The sequence below is a fragment of the Entelurus aequoreus genome, linkage group LG17 (genome assembly GCF_033978785.1).
Source record: "Entelurus aequoreus isolate RoL-2023_Sb linkage group LG17, RoL_Eaeq_v1.1, whole genome shotgun sequence".
Taxonomy (NCBI): domain Eukaryota; kingdom Metazoa; phylum Chordata; class Actinopteri; order Syngnathiformes; family Syngnathidae; genus Entelurus; species Entelurus aequoreus.
This window is the reverse complement of record NC_084747.1, coordinates 42,906,371-42,928,623: the sequence shown is the minus strand read 5'-3', so window position 1 is coordinate 42,928,623 and position 22,253 is coordinate 42,906,371. Positions and strand designations below refer to the sequence as shown.

General features: G+C 42.1%; 1 protein-coding gene across 1 annotated transcript in view; it reads right to left on the bottom strand.

Moving 5' to 3' along the window:
* Positions 1 to 8,570: 8,570 nt before the first annotated feature.
* oxct1a (3-oxoacid CoA transferase 1a) overlaps positions 8,571 to 22,253 on the bottom strand; it is a 118,985-nt gene continuing 105,302 nt past the window's right edge. Inside the window, exons 16-17 of the mRNA XM_062024256.1 lie at positions 17,241 to 17,342; positions 8,571 to 9,124 (exon numbers count right to left, since the gene is read on the bottom strand). Of these exons, the coding sequence (XP_061880240.1) occupies positions 9,089 to 9,124; positions 17,241 to 17,342 (138 nt within the window). The 3' untranslated portion in view covers positions 8,571 to 9,088. The remainder of the gene's footprint in view (positions 9,125 to 17,240; positions 17,343 to 22,253) is intronic.

The window sequence follows — 22,253 nt, the reverse complement described above, 5'->3', positions numbered from 1 at the left end:
CATGTCTTATGTATTTTATAAAAGGGAAACCTGCGAAACAGGCTTGTAGGGATAGAATAGAATAGAAAGTACTTTATTGATCCCTGGGGAAAATTCAGCACCACAGTTCGCTCACAATAGACAAGAATAATAATAAATAACATAATATATATTATGTACTATATATATAATATATAAATAATACAAATATATTCTACATATACTACATATACTCTACACTTAAGTGCAGTCAAGAAGGAACATATGCATTATACAGTCTGATGGCTGTCGGTATGAAGGACCTCCTGTGTCGTTCCGTCAGACTCCACTGAACATGCTCATTCTCCCCGCAAGGTCCGAGTGTAGTGGGTGGGAGGTGTTGTCCATAATGGCTGATATAGCCTCTGTGTTTTTTCCTGACCTAACGTGTGTGTGTGTATATATATATATATATATATATATATATATATATATATATATATATATATATATATATATATATATATACTTACAGTGTATATATAAATCGTTGCTCTGGGTGTTTGGATTTTTTTAAGCGCTGTATAGGCGTAATTAAGCGACTCCCTTTGACTACATTGTTAGCTGACTTTTGCTAACATTTTTTTTTTTACCATTTAGAATGCAGGAAAAAAAAGAAATACATATGTGTCCTTGTCTTACATATGGATAGTGAATGATTGGCAAAATTCCCCTTTAAGTGGCCAAATATCCAGTGACTCAGATACAAGTTGACCCAAAAATAAACAGAACCCACAAATCTTTGAAAATCTGCTATTTACATTTATGAATAAATATATACGTTTACATTTTTCAGGGTATACAAGTCGAATTTGGGCATGAAATAATATACAGTATTCCCCAACATGTGGTCAACCAAGGAAATTACATTTTGCATGGAAGCCTATTCTTGTAGTGCAAGCAAATTTTTTGTGTCTTAAAATGTATGGCGAAAGAAACAGTTGCCATTCTTCTTTCACGATAGTGTTGAAGTGCTCCAACATTAATTACATTTTTAGTCAGGTGTTGTTCCACTAGGAGCTGCTGCCAGAACATATTTCAGAATCCCCCTGCAATAGACTTCCCTGCAGGCTCCGTTCAACACATTATTGCAGTATGTCAAAACTCTACTCATGGAGGATGAAGTAGCACATCATTTTCATAGTCTTCAAAGCCACTCGTGACCTTTTGGGATAGCTTGTCCCCTCGTTTAATAAAACATTTAATTGTATAGCATCATGAGTCAGGTTGGGAAGAACATGTATTTAATGTCCCTCGAGGGCACATTTTCACACACACATCTAGTCAGTCAGACATTTGCATACATTCATTGCAGGCTTTAGTGTCTTATTAATTTTGAGCCCTAAGTGTTAATTTTAACAGTTCTTTTTCCAGGATGGAATGATAAAACTATAAAATGAAATTGGGTGCACAATTTGTTTTGGATATTTGTCTGATTTTACACTAGGTCGGAAATATACAGTCACATTTTCTCCTCCAAACATATTGCTGGGTATTGTGGCCAAACAGCTAAATTTTTGTTTAATCTGACCACAGACCTTTCCTCCAGAAGGTCTTATCTTTGTCCATGTGATATCAGATGAAACAAAAATTGAGCTGTTTGGCCACAATACCCAGCAATATGTTTGGAGGAGAAAAGGTGAGGCCTTTAATCCCAGGAACACCATACCCAATGTCAAGCATGGTGGTGGTAGTATTATGCTCTGGGCCTGTTTTGCTGCCAATGGAACTGGTGCTTTACAGAGAGTAAATGGGACAATGAAAAAGGAGGATTACCTCCAAATTCTTCAGGACAACCTAAAATCGTCAGCCCGGAGGTTGGGTCATGGGCACAGTTGGGTGTTCCAACAGGATAATGACCCAAATCTCCCGGGGCAACCAGTCTCCCGAATTCACCTTGATTTCCACCCAGACAACAATATTGGGGGTGTGCCTTAAAGGCACTGCCTTTGCGTGCCTGTCCAGTCACATAATATCTACGGCTTTTCACACACACAAGTGAATGCAATGCATAGATGGTCAACAGCCATACAGGTGACACTGAGGGTGGTCGTATAAACAACTTTAACACTGTTACAAATATGCGCCACACTGTGAACCCACACCGAACAAGAATGGCACAAACATAATTGATTAATTATCTATTTAATAAATTTTATTTATTCTGTTAAATTATATACATGTATATATAGGTGCGTGTGTGTGTGTGTTTGTGTGTGTGTGTGTGTGTGTGTGTGTGTGTGTGTGTGTGTGTGTGCGTGTGTGTGTGTGTGTGTGTACATTTGTATGTATGTATGGTGGAATCTGTGTGTATGTATGTAGGTACATGTGTGTGTGTCGCTGCCCCGGTGTGCATTGCTGATCGCGGCACCAGGCCTGCAGAGATGCCATGGCATGCCGGCTGTGGGTGCGGGGCTGGGCCCTTATGGCTTTTTGCCGGATGGGGTGCCTGGTGGGTGGTGGGCGGGGGGGCCTGGACGTGCGGGTATGGCTGCGGGGTTTGGTGGCGCTGGACACTGTTGGCAACCAGGCCTCATGTTTATTTTTATTTTATTTTATTTAAAGGGTTTATTTTATTTTATTTATTATTTTTATTTTTATTTTTTATATTTTTTGTTTTTGTTTTGTTTTGGTGTATGTATGTGTGTGTATATGTGTGCATATGTATATGTATGTAGGTGTATATATGTGTGTGTGTGTGTGTGTGTATGTGTATATGCATGCATGTGTGTATGTGTATGTATGTGTATATACATATATGTATGTATATGTGTATGTGTGTATGTATGTGTAGGTGTGTGTATGGGTGTGGATGTCCGGTGGATCGATTGGCCTGTATGTGGATGAGTTGGGGTAGGTGGGTTGGCGGCCTCTGTGGTAGCTGGGGGTGTGCGTTGTTGTGGTTTACGGGGTAGGTCGCTTTTTTTTGTTTCAGGTTTCGGCGGCCGCGGGTGTTTGTACTGCGGACGGGCGGTGGTGGTGATGGTTGCTGTGGTACTGCCGGCGGTTGGCGTCGCTGTGTTGGGTTGGAGTGGTTGGGGGACTGTGGCTGGTATCTGTGCGCTTGTGGGGTTGTGGGGGCTGGCTGACGTTGGCTTGACGGCTGGTTTGGGGGCTGGCGTGCGGACGGGGTGCATTGACTTCTTCCCCAGTTGGGGGGCACCATCCCCTGGCCGGAACTCGTATGGGTGCGTTGCTGTGTGGATGGCCGGGATGCGGTGTTTGCATTGGGCATGGGGCTGTGCAGTTTTTCTGCGTTTGGTTGCTGGTATGGGCTCTGCGGGGTTGGGTTGGGGCGGGCGGGGGCTGGCTTTGTTTGGCGGGGGGTGGGCTCGCGTGACGTCACGCTAAAGTGGTCTGGTGTGGGTCACGAGCCGTGGGGGGGGGGCGGCTTCCTGGCCGTAGTTCCTGGTTGTCGGCCGCATGGACTGGGGGGGGATGTCCGGGCCCTCTACTCCTCCTACTTATAGCACAAACAGTCACACAAATACAGGACTTTGGGGGATTGTCCTGCGGGGAGGCATGGCGGGGGGTTGAGGATGCCTCCTATGGGGCTCCGGTCCTCCTGTCTTGTCCCCTGCTCGGCCATCCCTCAATCTTAGCTGCATATTAGACACTTAGGATTTGGAGGGCTCGGCTTGGTTGGGACCCACCAAGACCTTGATGTCCCCCAATTTTAATCGCATTATTAGTTCCCACAAGCATACATATCTCACTCACGCTACAGTACACGCATCAATAGGGACTGGAGGTCGGCTGTAATGGCTGACCTCCTAATTTTAACTACACAGTAGACACTCTGGGGGCCTTGTACACATGCATGTGGGGGGGTTGGGGTTCGGCGCACCCCTCATTGCCTCGTCGGCCGGCGCGGATTCCGGGGACTGCGTTCTGGTGGCCTGCCAGGCTTTTATTAATTTATTATTATTATTATTATTTTTTTTTTTTTTAATGTGTATATATGTGTATGTATATATATATATATATATATATATATATATATATATATATATATATATATATGTGTGTATGTGTGTGTGTATGTGTATGTATGTGTATGTATATATGTATATATATATATTTATTTATTTTATTTTATTTTTTTATTTTGTGTGTGGCGTCGCGCGGGTCTCGCTTCCTGTTGGGTGGGGTCCGTGCCCGTGTGGCCCGACCTTGCGCTGTGGGGTCTCTGTTGGCGACCTGATGTGGTGGCGGCGCGGCGCCCGTGTCTGGTCTGGATACTGTGTCTCGGTTGTTTGGGCGGTGGTGTGTTTGTGCGGGTTTGGGTTGGGGTGGTGGGGTCTTTTGGCGGGGGGGGGGGGGGGGGGGGTGTTGGTGTCTCTTGTTTGCGTGTTGGCGTTTGGGCTTGCTGGCGGGCTGGCGCTGGCTGGTATCTGTGATCCTGTTGGCGTGTGGTTGCCGGTCGCGGTTTATTTTTTGATCGCTTTGATTTGATTGGGTGGTGCTGGCTGTCTGTGGGTGTTGTGGCTGCTGTTTCTGCTGCCGTTTGTTTGTGGTGTGGGCGCCCGTGGCTGCTGGGTCTGGTGCAGGGGGGTGGCTGATGTTGTGACTGGTGGCAGCGCGCGCGCGTGGTGGTTGTCGGGGCTGACAAACTGTGTATATGTATGTGTATGTGTGTGTGTGTATGTATGTATGTATGTATGTATGTATGTATGTATATATATGTGTATGTGTATGCATGTGTATGTGTGTGTATGTGTACATGTGTATGTTTATGTGTATGTATATATATATGTATGTATATTTCTGGGGGTACGTTCTGGGCCTGCCTGTCGGGTGGGGGTCGGCGCCTCAGGCTACTGCATCCGGACTGCGTGTCTGGAGCTCCTGGGTCCCGCCGTCCATCCCTTCCGGGTGGCCGTCTTGGTTGGGGCCTGCTGGGTCTGGTCCCTGCGTCTACTGTGGTGGCTTGGTGCTGCAGGGTATTCCGAGGTGCTGCGAGTCAGCCAGTTGTTGGGGTAGCGACCTTGTGTGTCAGCATGTCTGTGATCTTCTTTTAATTCTTTTTTTATTTATTTATTTATTTATTTATTTTTATAAATAGATTTAATTATTTATTTATTTATTTTTCCCCCCCTTTTTTAAAAAAATATATTTTATTAATATTATTATTATTATTATTATGTATTTATTTATTTTATTTATTTATTCCCCTACCTCGCGGGGGGGGGGACTCGGCGGGGCAGTTGCTGGTTGTTCCATCTCCATCGTTGGGGTCCCTGCGGGTGGGGTGGGTGGTTCCTGTGGCCCCGTGCTGGGTGGTCCTGTGGCGGCCGGCTTGGGTGGGGTGGCCGTGGGCTGGCCTCGCCGCGCTCTCCGGGGGTGGGGGGGGCTCGTGGGGGCCCTGTTGCCGGTGGGGCGGGGGCGGTCTTCCCGTCCGGTTGCGGGGGGTCTCCGGGCCCCTCGGGCGGGGCGTCCCGCCTTTCTGTCCGTGTGGGGTGTGGTCTCTCGCTGGCTTGGGGTCTGGCTTCCCCCTGTTTTTCTCGTGCCTTGTCCTCTGCCGGGTGCGTCTGTCTGCGGCCTGCTGCTGGCCCTTGTGGGCGGCACGGTGGGCCAGGCTCTGGGGTTCCTGTCGCTGTCCGTCTTGGCTGCGTGGGGGCGGTGGCCCCTGGTTCCCTGGGCACCACACCTACTGTTTGTGAGATGGGTTCTCGGGGAGGCTGGGGCCGTACTCTGGCTCCCGCACACACTGGGAGTCAAATGTATTGTACATGCAAATTCACATATACTCACACACATACATACAGACATACATAGGTACCTACGCTCCCACATACATATACAAATAAATACAGTACATATTTACACACTCAAAGTTCGTACTTCCACACGCACATTCATTATACAAACATACTGTATACACATACTGTACATATACATTCACTGTAAAAACATACATATACACATACTGTACATATACATTCACTGTACAAACACACACATACTACACATACATTCACTGTACAAACACACACATACATATACTGTACATATACATTCACTGTACAAACACACATTTACACATACTGTACATATACATTCACTGTTCAAACACACATACTGTATACACATACTGTACATATACATTCGCTGTACACACATATACACATACTGTACATATACATTCACTGTACAAGCACACATACACATACTGTACATATACAAGTGCATATGCACACATACACTCATGCACATAATCACGTTTCATCAAACATATATTAACGTTGTTGCCCTAGGGTAAACTGGGTATAACACATGGCACACTGACAAAGCTTAACCTATTGTTACTATAACAATCTACAAGGTTAAGGTTGCTTCTCTTTCTTCCCCTCCATTTTTCTGCATTCTTTCGTATCTCAAGTTATCATTACGTATATGTATTGTTGCATTTGAACAATTGTATTGTTGATAATAAAGGTAAAGTACTGGTATTGTTTATTATCAATAGCACTATTTCTATTGGTATTCATATTGCTCCATTTTTAGTGTAATAATGCTCATTGTCATTTCTGTATTTTTTTTTTTTTTTTTTAATTTTCGCTAACTGCTTATTTGCTATTACTTTTACCATCATATTTGTACATGTCGTATTTGCTGATGTTGCTCTGTTGTTGTTGTTGTTGTGTTTGCTGTTGTTGTTTTTGTCTCTCTGTCTAATCCCCCTCTTGTCCCCACAATTCCCCCCTCTGTCTTCCTTTTTCTCTCTTTCTATCCCCTCCTGCTCCGGCCCGGCTGCACCAAATGATAATATAAATACATTTAATAAAGTCAAAATACAAGTAAGGCAACAAGAGAAGAATCCTACACTTCTCTTTTGTAAAGTAAATCTGAACAGCCGATATGGGCATCTACATCTGCTATATGATTTGCCCGAGAAGCTGGGCAGGACATTATAAAAAAAAAAAAAAAAAGAAAAAAAAAAAAAAAAAAAAAAAAAGAATGGCACAAACATTTCGGGAGAACATCTGCACCGTAACACAACAGAACAAATATCCAGAACCCCTTGCAGCACTAACTCTTCCGGGACGCTACGATATACACCCCTGCTACCCCCCCACCTCAACCCCGCCCACCCATCTCACGGATTCGGAGGTCTCAAGGTTGGCAAGTATGGTCAGCGGTGTGAAGTGAAGCATGTCGAGCTAACACACGTCCTATACTCGTACTTGATTTGTCTCCATGGAGACAAGGATTAGTAATATTGAAGTAGTAACAATATGGCTGACTTTGGACAGACATTAGCCGCTAGGTAGATATGCCATGTTTTAAAGCACCTCCTCCCGGGGGCGTTCTGCATGACACGACGGGTGGGGAACCGGTACTTTTTAGACGCGGTATAGTACCGAATATGATTTGTTAGTATAGCGGTATTATACTAGTACAACCCTAGTTCTGGATCATAATTTTCCCAAAAAGAACTGTGGTGCCCCCATGCAGAGAGATGTACCGTATTTTTCGGATTATAAATCGCAGTTTTTTTCATAGTTGGCCGGGGGTGCGATTTATACTCTGGAGCGATTTCTGTGTGAAATTATTAATACATTACCGTAAAATATCAAATAATATTATTTAGAAACGACACCGAGGAAGAATATTTCATCGTATTTAGCGATTAGCAGTGACAGATTTTTTGGTAAACGTATAGCATGTTCTATATGTTATAGTTATTTGAATGACTCTTACCATAATATGTTACGTTAACATACCAGGCACGTTCTCAATTGGTTATTTATGCCTCATATAACGTACACTTATTCAGCCTGTTGTTCACTATTCTTTATTTATTTTAAATTGCCTTTCAAATGTCTATTCTTGATGTTGGATTTTATCAAATACATTTTCCCAAAAAATGTGACTTATACTCCAGTGCGACTTATATATGTTTTTTTCCTTCTTTATTATGCATTTTCAGCCGGTGTGATTTATACTCCGGAGCGATTTATAATCCGAAAAATACGGTTTACTATTTTGATCGTATCTATTTACTCGCAAACTTTGTAAATCTTTTGGTGCTATAACTCAGGAATATATGATAATCGCTTTAATACATAGTCAACATGTTTTTCCATTATACTGGCACTTGAAAAAAACTTTCCCAAAATGTAAAGAAAAGTTTGACTATGCTGTTGCTGTGTAAAGGTACTGTACTTCTCAAAGTGGCGACGCCTCTGCTTTCTAGCACTGTTGAATAACTAGGTTACAATATGCAGGCTTTAAGGGGGTTCCAGTTGACTCATGAAAGGGGAGCGGGCTGGATTAACATCAACAGCCAGTCGCCACAGGCCCTGTCACTTCGCGCCATATTTCCCGCTTGATGATCTAACCCGGTTCATCTTCTTTTTCTTCTTCTTCAAAAAAAACCCGCCTCTGGGTAGAACTCTTCCAATTATGTAACGACCCTCAGGTGATGATGCGCTCTACTGGAGTGAAGAAATCACATCCCAAATGTCAACACGAGCCACCACCGTCACTACCGTCCAACTTGCAGCACTTTAGGTCTCAATTGGTAAAACATTAGACAACAGTTTAGACAACAGGAACACTTTATTGCTTATAAAAAACTATTTGACTTGAGACAGAAAATTAGGGCTTGTTTTTTTTTGCGTATTTGGCTTACATTTCCATTTTTGTACAATCTGACAGGTGACAGAGAGCTACTTACATGCTCCATATACATATACATACTTAACATATATAAGTATATATACATATACATGCTTGCTACTTTGACATTTCATTGCATGCCGAATTACGACTCACCTGAGACGGAGCACACTTTCGTTTACTCCCTTTTAAATAAAAGTGTAAATAGTTCTTTCAAGTTTTACTGCAGCATAAGCACTACTTCGGTTATACTTCGACTGACATGAAAAGAATAATCTCTGCTTTAGAAGCCACCTTCAGAAGTATCATTCTGCGGCAGGAATTAATGATACACAATTGTTTGATGACTAATCCTTCTGATTGCTTGCTGTTTAATAAAAAAGCGCTTTGACCTGTCTTTAGGCTAGTGGATCTCCAGCCTTAACCCACTCAGAGAGATACACTTCTAGATCTGCTGCATTGGCCTCAGGTCGGGAGACACCTATAAGAGATGACAAATGGGTAGTCAGGTTAGAAACATGATCAAAGTGCTCCTATTACGCAAAATGTTTGAATTATGTTTAACAGCAATATATTCTCCTCGTTGGTCCCTTTAATCCGGCCCGCCAAATATTAAAACAGAATTGAACAGAAATCGGTTTTAAAAACTGCCACAAAGAATACTTGATACTAGACTTTAATGCACTGTGACAAAAATGGGTGATCGGCAACACTCCTCCCACTAAAAGAGAATGCAAATGTGGAGATGATCATGGACTTCAGGAAAAGTCACAGCCCCACCATCCCCCCTCACCCTGATTGACTCTCCCACCCCCGTCCCCATTGTGGACTCCTTCCGTTTCTTGGGCACCACCATCACCCAGGACCTCAAGTGGGAACTGACCATCAGCTCCCTCATCAAGAAGGCCCAGCAGAGGATGTACTTCCTGCGGCAGCTGAGGAAACTTAAGGTGCCGACCGAGATGCTGGTGCAGTTTTACTCAGCCATCATAGAGTCCATCCTGACCTCCTCCATCACAGTGTGGTTCCCCGGCGCCACAGTCCAGGATAAGAATAGACTGCAGCGCATCGTACGTGCTGCTGAGAAGGTGATTGGCTGCAAGCTCCCATCCCTCCAGGACTTGTTCTCCTCCAGGACCAGGAGGCATGTGGGTCGGATCACAGCTGACTCTTCTCACCCTGGACACACACTATTCTCCCCTCTCCCCTCAGGCAGGAGACTACGCTCCATCCAGACCCACACCTCCCGCCACCTGAACAGTTTTTTCCCCTCGGCCATCAGGCAAATGAACAATAACTCCTAACAGTAGCTCCTTGAATTCCTTGAATCCCTTCTAAGTCTATCTGATAGCTCAGTCACAGCTCTTTTTATACCAAATATGTGTTATATGTGTTTTATGTCGCACGTTTGCACCAAGAAAAATTCCTAGTTTGTGAACCCGTTCTCAAACAATGGCAATAAAACTATTCTGATTCTAATTCTGATTCTGTAAACCCTTTAAAGGCCTACTGAAATGAAATTTTCTTATTTAAACGGGGATAGCAGATCCATTCTATGTGTCATACTTGATCATTTCGCGATATTGCCATATTTTTGCTGAAAGGATTTAGTAGAGAACATTGACGATAAAGTTCGCAACTTTTGGTCGCTGATAAAAAAAAGCCTTGCCTGTACCGGAAGTAGCGTGACGTCACAGGTTGAAAGGCTCCTAACATTTCCACATTGTTTACACCAGCAGCGAGAGCGATTCGGACAGAGAAAGCGACGATTACCCCATTAATTTGAGCGAGGATAAAAAATTTGTGGATGAGGAACGTGAGAGTGAAGGACTAGAGTGCAGTGCAGGACGTATCTTTTTTCGCTCTGACCGTAACTTAGGTACAAGCTGGCTCATTGGATTCCACACTTTCTCCTTTTTCTATTGTGGATCACGGATTTGTATTTTAAACCAACTCGGATACTATATCCTCTTGAAAATGAGAGTAGAGAACGCGAAATGGACATTCACAGTGACGTTTATCTCCAAGACAATACATCGGCGAAGCACTTTAGCTACGGAGCTAACGTGATAGCATCGGGCTTAACTGCAGATAGAAACAAAAGAAATAAACCCCTGACTGGAAGGATAGACAGAAAATCAACAATACTATTAAACCATGGACATGTAACTACACAGTTAATGCTTTCCAGCCTGGCGAAGCTTAACAATGCTGTTGCTAACGACGCCATTGAAGCTAACTTAGCTACGGGACCTCACAGAGCTATGCTAAAAACATTATCTATCCACCTACGCCAGCCAGCCCTCATCTGCTCATCAACACCCGTGCTCACCTGCGTTCCAGCGATCGACGGAGCGACGAAGGACTTCACCCGATCATCGATGCGGTCGGCGGCTAGCGTCGGATAGCGTGTCTGCTATCCAAGTCAAAGTCCTCCTGGTTGTGTTGCTGCAGCCAGCCGCTAATACACCGATCCCACCTACAGCTTTCTTCTTTGCAGTCTTCATTGTTCATTAAACAAATTGCAAAAGATTCACCAACACAGATGTCCACAATAATGTGGAATTTTGCGATGAAAACAGAGCTTTTTGTATTGGATTCAATGGTGTCCGAATACTTCTGTTTCAACGATTGACGTCACGCGCATACGTCATCATACATAGACGTTTTCAACCGGAAGTTTTGCGGGAAATTTAAAATTGCACTTTATAAGTTAACCCGGCCGTATTGGCATGTGTTGCAATGTTAAGATTTCATCATTGATATATAAACTTTCAGACAGCGTGGTCGGTAGTAGTGGGTTTCAGTAGGCCTTTAAATACATGATATTGTTGAAAATAGATGTATTATGATTAAAATAGCCCATGTTCTGAGAAGCCGACTATTAGTTCCAACAGATATGCTCTGAAATGCATAATGTGGACCGTCTGTCAAATTTCAAAAGCCAATGTTGCCCCTGAGCCAAAATGTTTGCCCACCCCTGTTCTAGAGTGTCATGATCTGGCAGCTCTGTTGCCGCCTGTCTTCTTTTTGTTGCAGTGCCTGGTTTCTGGGTCACGGGGCGGAGCCACCTGCGCGTACACCTGGTACTTGTTTACTCCTGACTACTTAAGCTCTCCAGTGCATTCACTCGGCGCCAGTAGATTCCTGATGTTTCACCCTTCCAGTCGTGTTCATCTCCTCTGCTTTGGCTCCACTCACGCTTCTCGTACTGGCGCTCCTGTGTAGTGCTGACTGTTTCCTCGCCATACCTTTTGTGTGCGTTTTCAGTTTCTCCACACTTTTTGTGTGCATCCTTGGTTATTTTTTCTCACTCCTTTTTTAATGCTCAATTTGTTATTACTCTTATTATTTTTTCTTTGCGTTGGGGTCCTACTTCTAAGCCAATCGTGACAGAGTACGTTATGAGCAACAAACGTCGGAAAAATCTATCATCTCCCTCACTTGTTTGCTCCACTGCTACAAGAAAATACTATCAAGCTGTTGATTATGAAGTTCCAGTAGGGTTTTTTCCGAAATGTAATTGATCGTGGCGGTGCAGCACGGCAAAATAAATGCCACAACACCTTAAAAATGTGTGTTTTTTTGTTTTTTTTTTACATGAAAACAGATTAAATATAATGTATTATATATAGCCTTTAAAGGCCTACTGAAACCCACTACTACCAACCACGCAGTCTGATAGTTTATATAGCAATGATTAAATCTTAACATTGAAACACATGCCAGTACGGCCGGGTTAACTTATAAAGTGCAATTTTAAAATTCCCGCCACACTTCCGGTTGAAAATCTCCTTTGGATATGATTTATGCGCGTGACGTCATAAAATGCACGGAAGTGTTTGGGCCCTATTGGACACAATACACAAAGCTCTGTTTTCTTCGACAAAATTCCACAGTATTCTGGACATCTGTGTTGGTGAATCTTTTGCAATTTGTTTAATGAACAATGGAGGCTGCAAAGAAGAACGTTGTAGGTGGGATCGATCGATGTCTTAGCGGCTAAGTACAATACTTACAGCAACACAACAAGGACTACTTACCCTGATAGAAGACGCCTAGCTGATGCTTGCCGCCAAGTCCTTCGTCGCGCCGTTGATCGCTGGAACGCAGGTGAGCACGGCTGTTGATGGGAAGATGAGGGCTGGCTGGCGTAGGTGGAGCGCTAATGTTTTATCATAGTTCTGTGAGTTCCGGCTGCTAAGTTGCTAAATTGGCCTTAGCGTCGTTAGCAACAGCATTGTTAAGCCTTACCAGGCTGAGAATTTTTAACCGTGTAGTTACATGTACATGGTTTAATAGTATTTTTGCTCTTCTGTCTATCCTTCCAGTCAGGGGTTTATTTATTTTGTTTCTATCTTCATTTGAGAACGATGCTAGCACGTTAGCTCAGTAGCTAAGTGTGTCACCAATGTATTGTCTTGGAGATAAAAGTCACTTTAAATGTCCATTTCGCGTGCTCGACTCTCATTTTCAAGAGGATATAGTATCCGAGGTGGTTTAAAATACAAATCCGTGATACACAATAGAAAAAGGAGAGAGTACATAGTTCTGTGTGTTCCGGTTGCTAAGTTGCTAAATTGGCCTTAGCGTCGTTAGCAACAGCATTGTTAAGCCTTACCAGGCTGAGAATTTTTAACCGTGTAGTTACATGTACATGGTTTAATAGTATTTTTGCTCTTCTGTCTATCCTTCCAGTCAGGGGTTTATTTATTTTGTTTCTATCTTCATTTGAGAACGATGCTAGCACGTTAGCTCAGTAGCTAAGTGTGTCACCGATGTATTGTCTTGGAGATAAAAGTCACTTTAAATGTCTATTTCGCGTGCTCGACTCTCATTTTCAAGAGGATATAGTATCCGAGGTGGTTTAAAATACAAATCCGTGATACACAATAGAAAAAGGAGAGAGTACATAGTTCTGTGTGTTCCGGTTGCTAAGTTGCTAAATTAGCCTTAGTGTCGTTAGCAACAGCATTGTTAAGCCTTACCAGGCTGAGAATTTTTAACCGTGTAGTTACATGTACATGGTTTAATAGTATTTTTGCTCTTCTGTCTATCCTTCCAGTCAGGGGTTTATTTATTTTGTTTCTATCTTCATTTGAGAACGATGCTAGCACGTTAGCTCAGTAGCTAAGTGTGTCACCGATGTATTGTCTTGGAGATAAAAGACACTTTAAATGTCCATTTCGCGTGCTCGACTCTCATTTTCAAGAGGATATAGTATCCGAGGTGGTTTAAAATACAAACCCGTGATACACAATAGAAAAAGGAGAGAGTACATAGTTCTGTGAGTTCCGGTTGCTAAGTTGCTAAATTAGCCTTAGAGTCGTTAGCAACAGCATTGTTAAGCCTTACCAGGCTGAGAATTTTTAACCGTGTAGTTACATGTACATGGTTTAATAGTATTTTTGCTCTTCTGTCTATCCTTCCAGTCAGGGGTTTATTTATTTTGTTTCTATCTTCATTTGAGAACGATGCTAGCACGTTAGCTCAGTAGCTAAGTGTGTCACCGATGTATTGTCTTGGAGATAAAAGTCACTTTAAATGTCCATTTCGCGTGCTCGACTCTCATTTTCAAGAGGATATAGTATCTGAGGTGGTTTAAAATACAAATCTGTGATCTACAATAAAAAGAAGGAGAGAGTGTGGAATCCAATGAGCCAGCTTGTACCTAAGTTACGGTCAGAGCGAAAAAAGATACGTCCATCACTGCCTCTCAAGTCCTTCACTGTAACGTTCCTCATCTACGAATCTTTCATCCTCGCTCAAATTAATGGGGTAATCGTCACTTTCTCGGTCCGAATCTCTCTCGCTCCATTGTAAACAATGGGGAATTGTGAGGAATGCTAGCTCCTGTGACGTCACGCTACTTCCGGTACAGGCAAGGCTTTTTTTATCAGCGAGCAAAAGTTGCGAACTTTATCGTCGATTTTCTCTACTAAATCCTTTCAGCAAAAATATGGCAATATCGCGAAATGATCAAGTATGACACATAGAATGGATCTGCTATTCCCGTTTAAATTTAAAAAAATCATTTCAGTAGGCCTTTAAAAGAAGTCACGCAAAGTCTGACACTCGTTTTAACTTTTATTGCCAGTCTTATGCTGAGAACAAGCTCTATTCCAGCAAGTATTCCCTTCCCGTGCTTCACTCCTCGGCACACAACAACATTTCCTCATTCTCCATCAATCCCCTTTCAGGCACGGACGATGTGTTCATGGTCATGGGAACAATGAAAATGAATCATACAAAAACAAACTTTAACACCAGCAGGTCGTTACAGTATGAATGGATAGCCTATCATATGTGCACTATTGATTAGTTATGCACTAAAAAAAAAACTTTGATTAAAGAAACCCGGTGTTGTGATGACATAAGCAATGCACACGGGATTGTCCGGCGCGGAGACAATGTGTCTGCGCTGTGGATGCAATTTAACATACCGTATTTTTCGGACTATAAGTCGCAGTTTTTTTCATAGTTTGGCAGGGGGTGCGACTTATACTCAGGAGCGACTTATGTGTGAAATTATTAACACATTACCATAAAATATCAAATAATATTATTTAGCTCATTCACGTAAGAGACTAGACGTATAAGATTTCATCGGATTTAGCGATTAGGAGTGACAGATTGTTTGGTAAACGTATAGCATGTTCTATATGTTATAGTTATTTGAATGACTCTTACCATAATATGTTACGTTAACATACCTGGCACATTCTCAGTTGGTTATTTATGCGTCATATAACGTACACTTATTCAGCCTGTTGTTCACTATTCTTTATTTATCTTAAATTGCCTTTCAAATGTCTATGCTTGGTGTTGAGTTTTATCAAATAAATTTCCCCAAAAATGTGACTTATACTCCAGTGCGACTTATATATGTTTTTTTCCTTCTTTATTATGCATTTTCGGCCGGTGCGACTTATACTCCGGAGCGACTTATACTCCGAAAAATACGGTATTCAAAATATACCCGCGGACAGCGATGTACAAAATGTGCAATGTGCGATGATAAGAGGGCAGTAGGTCACCCAAACAATTTTGTGGAATAGCCTTCATGTCTAAGAACAAGAATAGACTGTCGAGTTTCAGGTGAAAGTTCTCTTTTTCTGGCCATTTTGAGCGTTTAATTGACCCCACAAATGTAATGCTCCAGAAACTCAATCTGCTCAAAGGAAGGTCAGTTTTGTAGCTTCTGTAACGAGCTAAACTGTTTTCAGACGTGTGAACATGATTGCACAAGGGTTTTCTAATCATCAATTAGCCTTCTGAGCCAATGAGCAAACACATTGTACCATTAGAACACTGGAGTGATAGTTGCTGGAAATGGGCCTCTATACACCTATGTAGATATTGCCCCAAAAACCAGACATTTGCAGCTAGAATAGTCATTTACCACATTAGCAATGTATAGAGTGTATTTCTTTAAAGTTAAGACTAGTTCAAAGTTATCTTCATTGAAAAGTACAGTGCTTTTCCTTCAAAAATAAGGACATTTACAGTATATATATATATATATATATATATATATATATATATATATATATATATATATATATATATATATATATATATATATATATATATTTTTTTTTTTTTTTTTTAATTATATATATACATATAAATAAAATAAATACTTGAATTTCAGTGTTCATTTATTTACACATATACACACATAACACTCCTCTCTACTCATTGTTGTATTTGAAAGTGCAATGCTTTGCAGCCAGTAGCACAGCCTTTGAAGGAGTGTAGGTATGGGCAGTGTAATATTCTGGGTTGGAGTCAATAACCAGGCGAGGTGACGAAGTTACGTCTCTTTACTTCATACTTCAGAACTGACTCCCACACTTGCCGTCAGGGTGCGCAATACAACGTAAACCGTTGGCCAACCAAAAAGTCCACTATATACGGTATAGTGTTCTGTGGTTACTTTTTGGTTGGCCAAGCGGACGTGACGACAGGCTGTCCTCACTCGGGTCCGCACGGACCTGGAGGGGGCGTGTCTTAAGTCTGGCTGGAAATCGGGAGAAATTCGGGACAATGATTGTCCCGGAGATTTTCGGGAGAGGCACTGAAATTCGGGAGTCTCCCGGAAAATTCGGGAGGTTTGGCAAGTATGGTGTTAGCCATTTGGCAAGTTGGCGCACAGATCATGTATATGGGTTGTGAACAGAATGGGTCCTAAGATTGAGCCTTGAGGCACACCTTTTGTGAACACTACACAAGTAGAACTAACTCAAACCATCTGAACACATTGCAACATACTTGCCCAAATAATCGGGACACCAAAAGGCAGTTTGTTTGGAGTTCCTAACCTTGAAGATAATGTCAGACAATGATCCGCAGCGTCAAATGCCTTAGATATGTAAATAAACAAAGCAACACAAAACCTTTAAGTCCTCAAACATGTCTTTAAAGACTTTGAGGGCAGCAGCAACAGTTATTTTTGAACTGGTTTAAATTCCAGTATCAAGGTTAGATATCGGCACTACTATTTATTGTGAGATCTCTTAGACATTTAACATTGTTGAAATATATTACAGGATGAGACCTTGACATAACCATTATTAAAAAGTCAGAGCACTCACCTCAAAATCTGTACCGGTGCACACCTTGATGTCGTCTGGAGTGAGTCCCTCCCACACTTCTATCAGTGTAAGACCTTTTGTCTTATGCACATCAAACACGGCCTAAGTGAGGAGAAACAGGCGTTAAAGAAGAAGAGAACAAAAAAAATAACGTGGGCGGGTGATATGAAAGAAAAAAAAGTCGGAGTGTTTTGTTTAATAGATGTGCTTGGAGATGTGCGGGTCACAGACAAGGATGCCGAGGGGCTCAATTATCGAGGTGACCTGTAAGCACTTGAAAAAGAAATCAATCCTAGGAGGAAGCAGACTAACAATGTAAAGTCAGCCAGGGAGAGAAAACACGGCCTCTGTGTGCTTGTGTGTGTGTGTGTGTGTGTGAGTGTGTGTGAGTGGACATGGATAGACATTATTCAATTATGACAAGGGGACAAGTTGTAAGTGAAGTAGCCGCTCATTATTGTCTTAAATCATTTGTGGGGAAAAAATACAGAAACTCACTAATAGAGTAGTGCGAGGATGAACTATAGCTATAATGATAAAAATATTGGTGAATTAATACAGTGCATCCAGAAAGCATTCACAGCGCTTCACATTTTTCACGTTTTATGTTACAGCCTTATTCAAAAATAGAATAAATACATTTTTGTCCTCACACTGCAAAAACTGAAATCTAAGTAACATTAAATATCTCAAATAAGGGTGATATTTGCTTATTTTCTGTCTGATAAGATAATTCTTCTCACTAAGCAGATTTTATGTTAGAGTGTTTTACTTGTTTTAAGGGTTTTGGTCCTAAATGATCTCAGTAAGATATTAAAGCTTGTTGCTGAGATTTTATGACCTATATTGAGTAAAACATGCTTGAAACTAGAATAGTAACTGTTGCAAAGCTGTGTTATCAACACTCACAAGTATAAAACTACTTTTTTAAAGTAATAATTTCTTATTTCAAGCATGTAAAAAAAAATCATGACTTTAACACAATTGCAGTGTTTCCCACACATTCATTTATTTGTGGCGGCCCGCCACGAAAGAATTACGTCCGCCACAAATAAAAAATAAAAAAAGGTTTTTTTTGGGTTTTTTTGTCCTGTCCAGCTTCTCAGGCAAATCATATAGTTGATGTAGATGCCCATATAGGTTGTTCAGATTTACTTTATAAAAGAGAAGTGTAGGATACTTCTCTTGTTGCCTTATTTGTATTTGACCACTACTGTTTCTGTTTATTTGTTACTGACTGTGGCAGGACACCTCTGCCTCTGTTTCACTTTATGTTGCTGGTAAATAATATGGTTGTAGTAGTAGGCTAAAGTTAAATTATTTAGTATGCACTAATTAAAGGGGCAGAGCTTTAAGAGACATTTTAGCTTTTATATTTTATAAGATATATTTTTTGTAAGAACCACAATTAATAAATATATTTCAGTGAATAACTTATTGTTCAAATCTGTATATAAATATGTACATAAAGTGTTGTAATTATATTGTAAAATGGATAGATGGCTGGATGGATGGACGTTTAAAACAAAACTGTTATTATTAATTAGTAAGTATACATTTTTTGAGCCTTTTTAGAGAAAATCATATCATTGTAGTAAATTATGCAAATTACTCGATGATGTCATGGTGACCACGCCTATTGTCACGCCCACCGCCACGCCCCCACCACCACAGGTATCTTGGCAGTTTATGGGAAACACTGAATTGTGTCTCATATTAAAACAGATGACAGCCAAATGGACTTTGCAGTTTTATTTTCAATGAAACAATAGAAAATACATACTCATTTAGTAGTACAGTTGTTATTAGTGAGAATTTACTTATTTTGAGGTATTTTTGGGTTCATTGAGGTTAGCTAATTTTACTTCTTTTGGAAAGTCTTGACAAGCCAAATTTTCTTGTTCTATTGGCAGATAATTTTGCTTAGTTCAAATAAAATACCCCTAATTTTTGTATCTTTTTTCTTGTTTTTGAACACTGACTTTTTGCAGTGCAGAATTCTACATACAATAATCTATTGTGACAATGTGAAAATATATTTTTCCATATTTTTTGCAAATGTATTAAAACAAAGACAAAAAATCACATGTCCGTAAGTATTCACGGTCTTTACTCAGTACTTTGTTGATGCATCTTTGGTAGCAATTACAGCCTAAAGTATTTTTGAATACAATGTCACAACACTTGGCACACCTATCTTTGGAGAGTTTTGCACAATCCTCTTTGCGGCACCTCTCAAGCTCCATCAGGTGGGATAAGAAGCGTTGGTTTTTATCCAGAATACCTCTGTACATTGCTGCATTCAATTTAGTCTAGTCAGGGAGGTGACCAAAAACCCGATGCTCACTCTGTCAGAGCTACAGCATTCCTCTGTGAAGAGGGGAGAACTTTCCAGAAGGACAACCATCTTTGCAGCAATCCACCAAATTAGGCCTGTATGGTACAGTGGCCAGACGGAAGCCATTTCTTCGGAAAAACTTTGCCAAAATGCACCTGAAATACTTTCAGTACCTGAGAAACAAAATTCCCTGGTCTGATGAGACAAAGATGGAACTCTTTGGCGTGAATGCCAGGCATCATGTTTGGAGGACACTAAGCACTGCTCGTCACCAAGCTTGTACCATCTCGACAGGGAAGCATGATAGTGGTGGCAGCATCATGCTGTGGGGATGTTTTTAGCTGCAGAGACTGGGAGAATAGTCAGGATAGGGAGAAAGATGAATTCAGCAATGTACAAAGATATCCTGGATGAAAACCAACACTTCTCTTCTATGGATGATGATGATGCTTGAGAAATTCTGCAAAGAGGAATAGGCTAATCTGCCCAAAGATAGGTGTGCCAAGCTTGTGGCATCGTATTCAGAAAGACTTGAGGCTGTAATTGTGCTAAAAGATCATCAACAAAGTATTGAGCAAATGCTGTGAATACTAATGTATATGTTTTTATTTTTTTATTTTTAATAAATTTGCAACTTTTAAAAAAACGTTTCACAATGTCATTATGGGGTATTGTTTGTAGAACGTTTAGGACAAAAAATTATTTATTCCATTGTGGAATAAGGCTGTAACATAACAAAATGTGGAAAAAATGAAGCGCTGTGAATTTTTTCCGGATGCACTGTACATTTCTGATGAACAGTGTCAAATGCAGAAATGTTTATATAATTTTTGTATCATCCTTCCATCCATCTTTTTCCGCTTATCTGAGGTCGGATCGCGGGGGCAGCAGCCTAAGCAGGGAAGCCCAGACTTCCCTCTCCTCAGCCACTTCATCCAGCTCCTCCCGGGGGATCCCGAGGCGTTCCCAGGCCAGCGGGGAGACATAGTCTTCCCAACGTGTCCTGGGTTTTCCCAGTGGCCTCCTACCGGTCGGACGTGCCCTAAACACCTCCCTATGGAGGCGTTCGGGTGGCGTCCTGACCAGATTCCCGAACCACCTCATCTGGCTCCTCTCGATGTGGAGGAGCAGCGTCTTTACTTTGAGCTCCTCCCGGATGGCAGAGCTTCTCACCCTATCTCTAAGAGAGAGCCCCGCCACCCGGCAGAGGAAACTCATTTCAGCCACTTGTACCCGTGATCTTGTCCTTTCGGTCATAACCCAAAGTTCATGACCATAGGTGAGGATGGGAACGTAGATCGACCGGTAAATTGAGAGCTTTGCCTTCTGGCTCAGCTCCTTCTTCACCACAACGGATCGATACCATGTCCGCATTACTGAAGACACCGCACCGATCCGCCAGTCAATCTCACGATCCACACTTCCCTCACTCGTGAACAAGACTCCGAGGTACTTGAACTCCTCCACTTGGGGCAAGATCTCCTCCCCAACCTGGAGATGGCACTCCACCCTTTTCCGGGCGAGAACCATGGACTCTGACTTGGAAGTGCTGATTCTCATCCCAGTCGCTTCACACTCGGCTGCGAACCGATCCAGTGAGAGCTAAAGATCCTGGCCAGATGAAGCCATGAGGACCACATCATCTGCAAAAAGCAGAGACCTAATCCTGCAGCCACCAGACTGGATCCCCTCAAAACCCTGACTGAGCCTAGAAATTCTGTCCATAAAAGTTATGAACAGAATCGGTGACAAAGGGCAGCCTTGGCGGAGTCCAACCCTCACTGGAAACGGGTCCGACTTACTGCCGGCAATGCGGACCAAGCTCTGACACTGATCGTACAGGGAACGGACCGCCACAATCAGACAGTCCGATACCCCATACTCTCTGAGTACTCCCCACAGGACTTCCCGAAGGACACGGTCGAATGCCTTCTCCAAGTCCACAAAGCACATGTAGACTGGTTGGATCTTTGGATCAAGAAAGTACAATTCTTAATTATTTCTTTGACCAATCTGGATAAATCTGATTATTTTTTGAGCAGGGCTTGTAATTTATAAAACAGCTAAGCTGCAGACCCTTGAAGTTGTAACACATTTTGAGAAGTGAGCATAACACCAAGAACACTGCAAATGCCTAAAAAAACTGCCTTCAAACTGTCCTCCTGAATCACATTAAACATGAATGTTTAATGTGATTGTGCGGGGCTGAATTATAAACTTGAGTGTTGCCACTGACAAGACGCAGTGACCTCCGTCCTGTCGCTCCTTCTAGAAGAGACTGACTGGCCAAGGCCCTCATCTGCACACAGCTTGCCACGGATCAGCCCATAAGATCGACATGTGCACACGTGCACGCTCACGCATGCACACACGTGGCAGCAGGCTGACATCTCACTCCAAAATAGCAAGACAGATGGAACGTCACGGGGAACGAGATGCTACGCAGAACAGGCACTGATCTTTTAATGTGGCTCAGAGTCATTATGGGGGAGAGTATCATTCATACATGACAGGAGCATCGAAAACTGCTTAAATTAGGGGTGTCAAACTCATTTAAGCTCAGGGGCCGCATGGATGGATCAGCTAGTACTTTTCCTTTGTATATTCTACCAGTTTCTCTTTGTCTTCAGAGGTCTGTTTAGTGTCTTAAACCATCGGAATGTGAATACAACCCC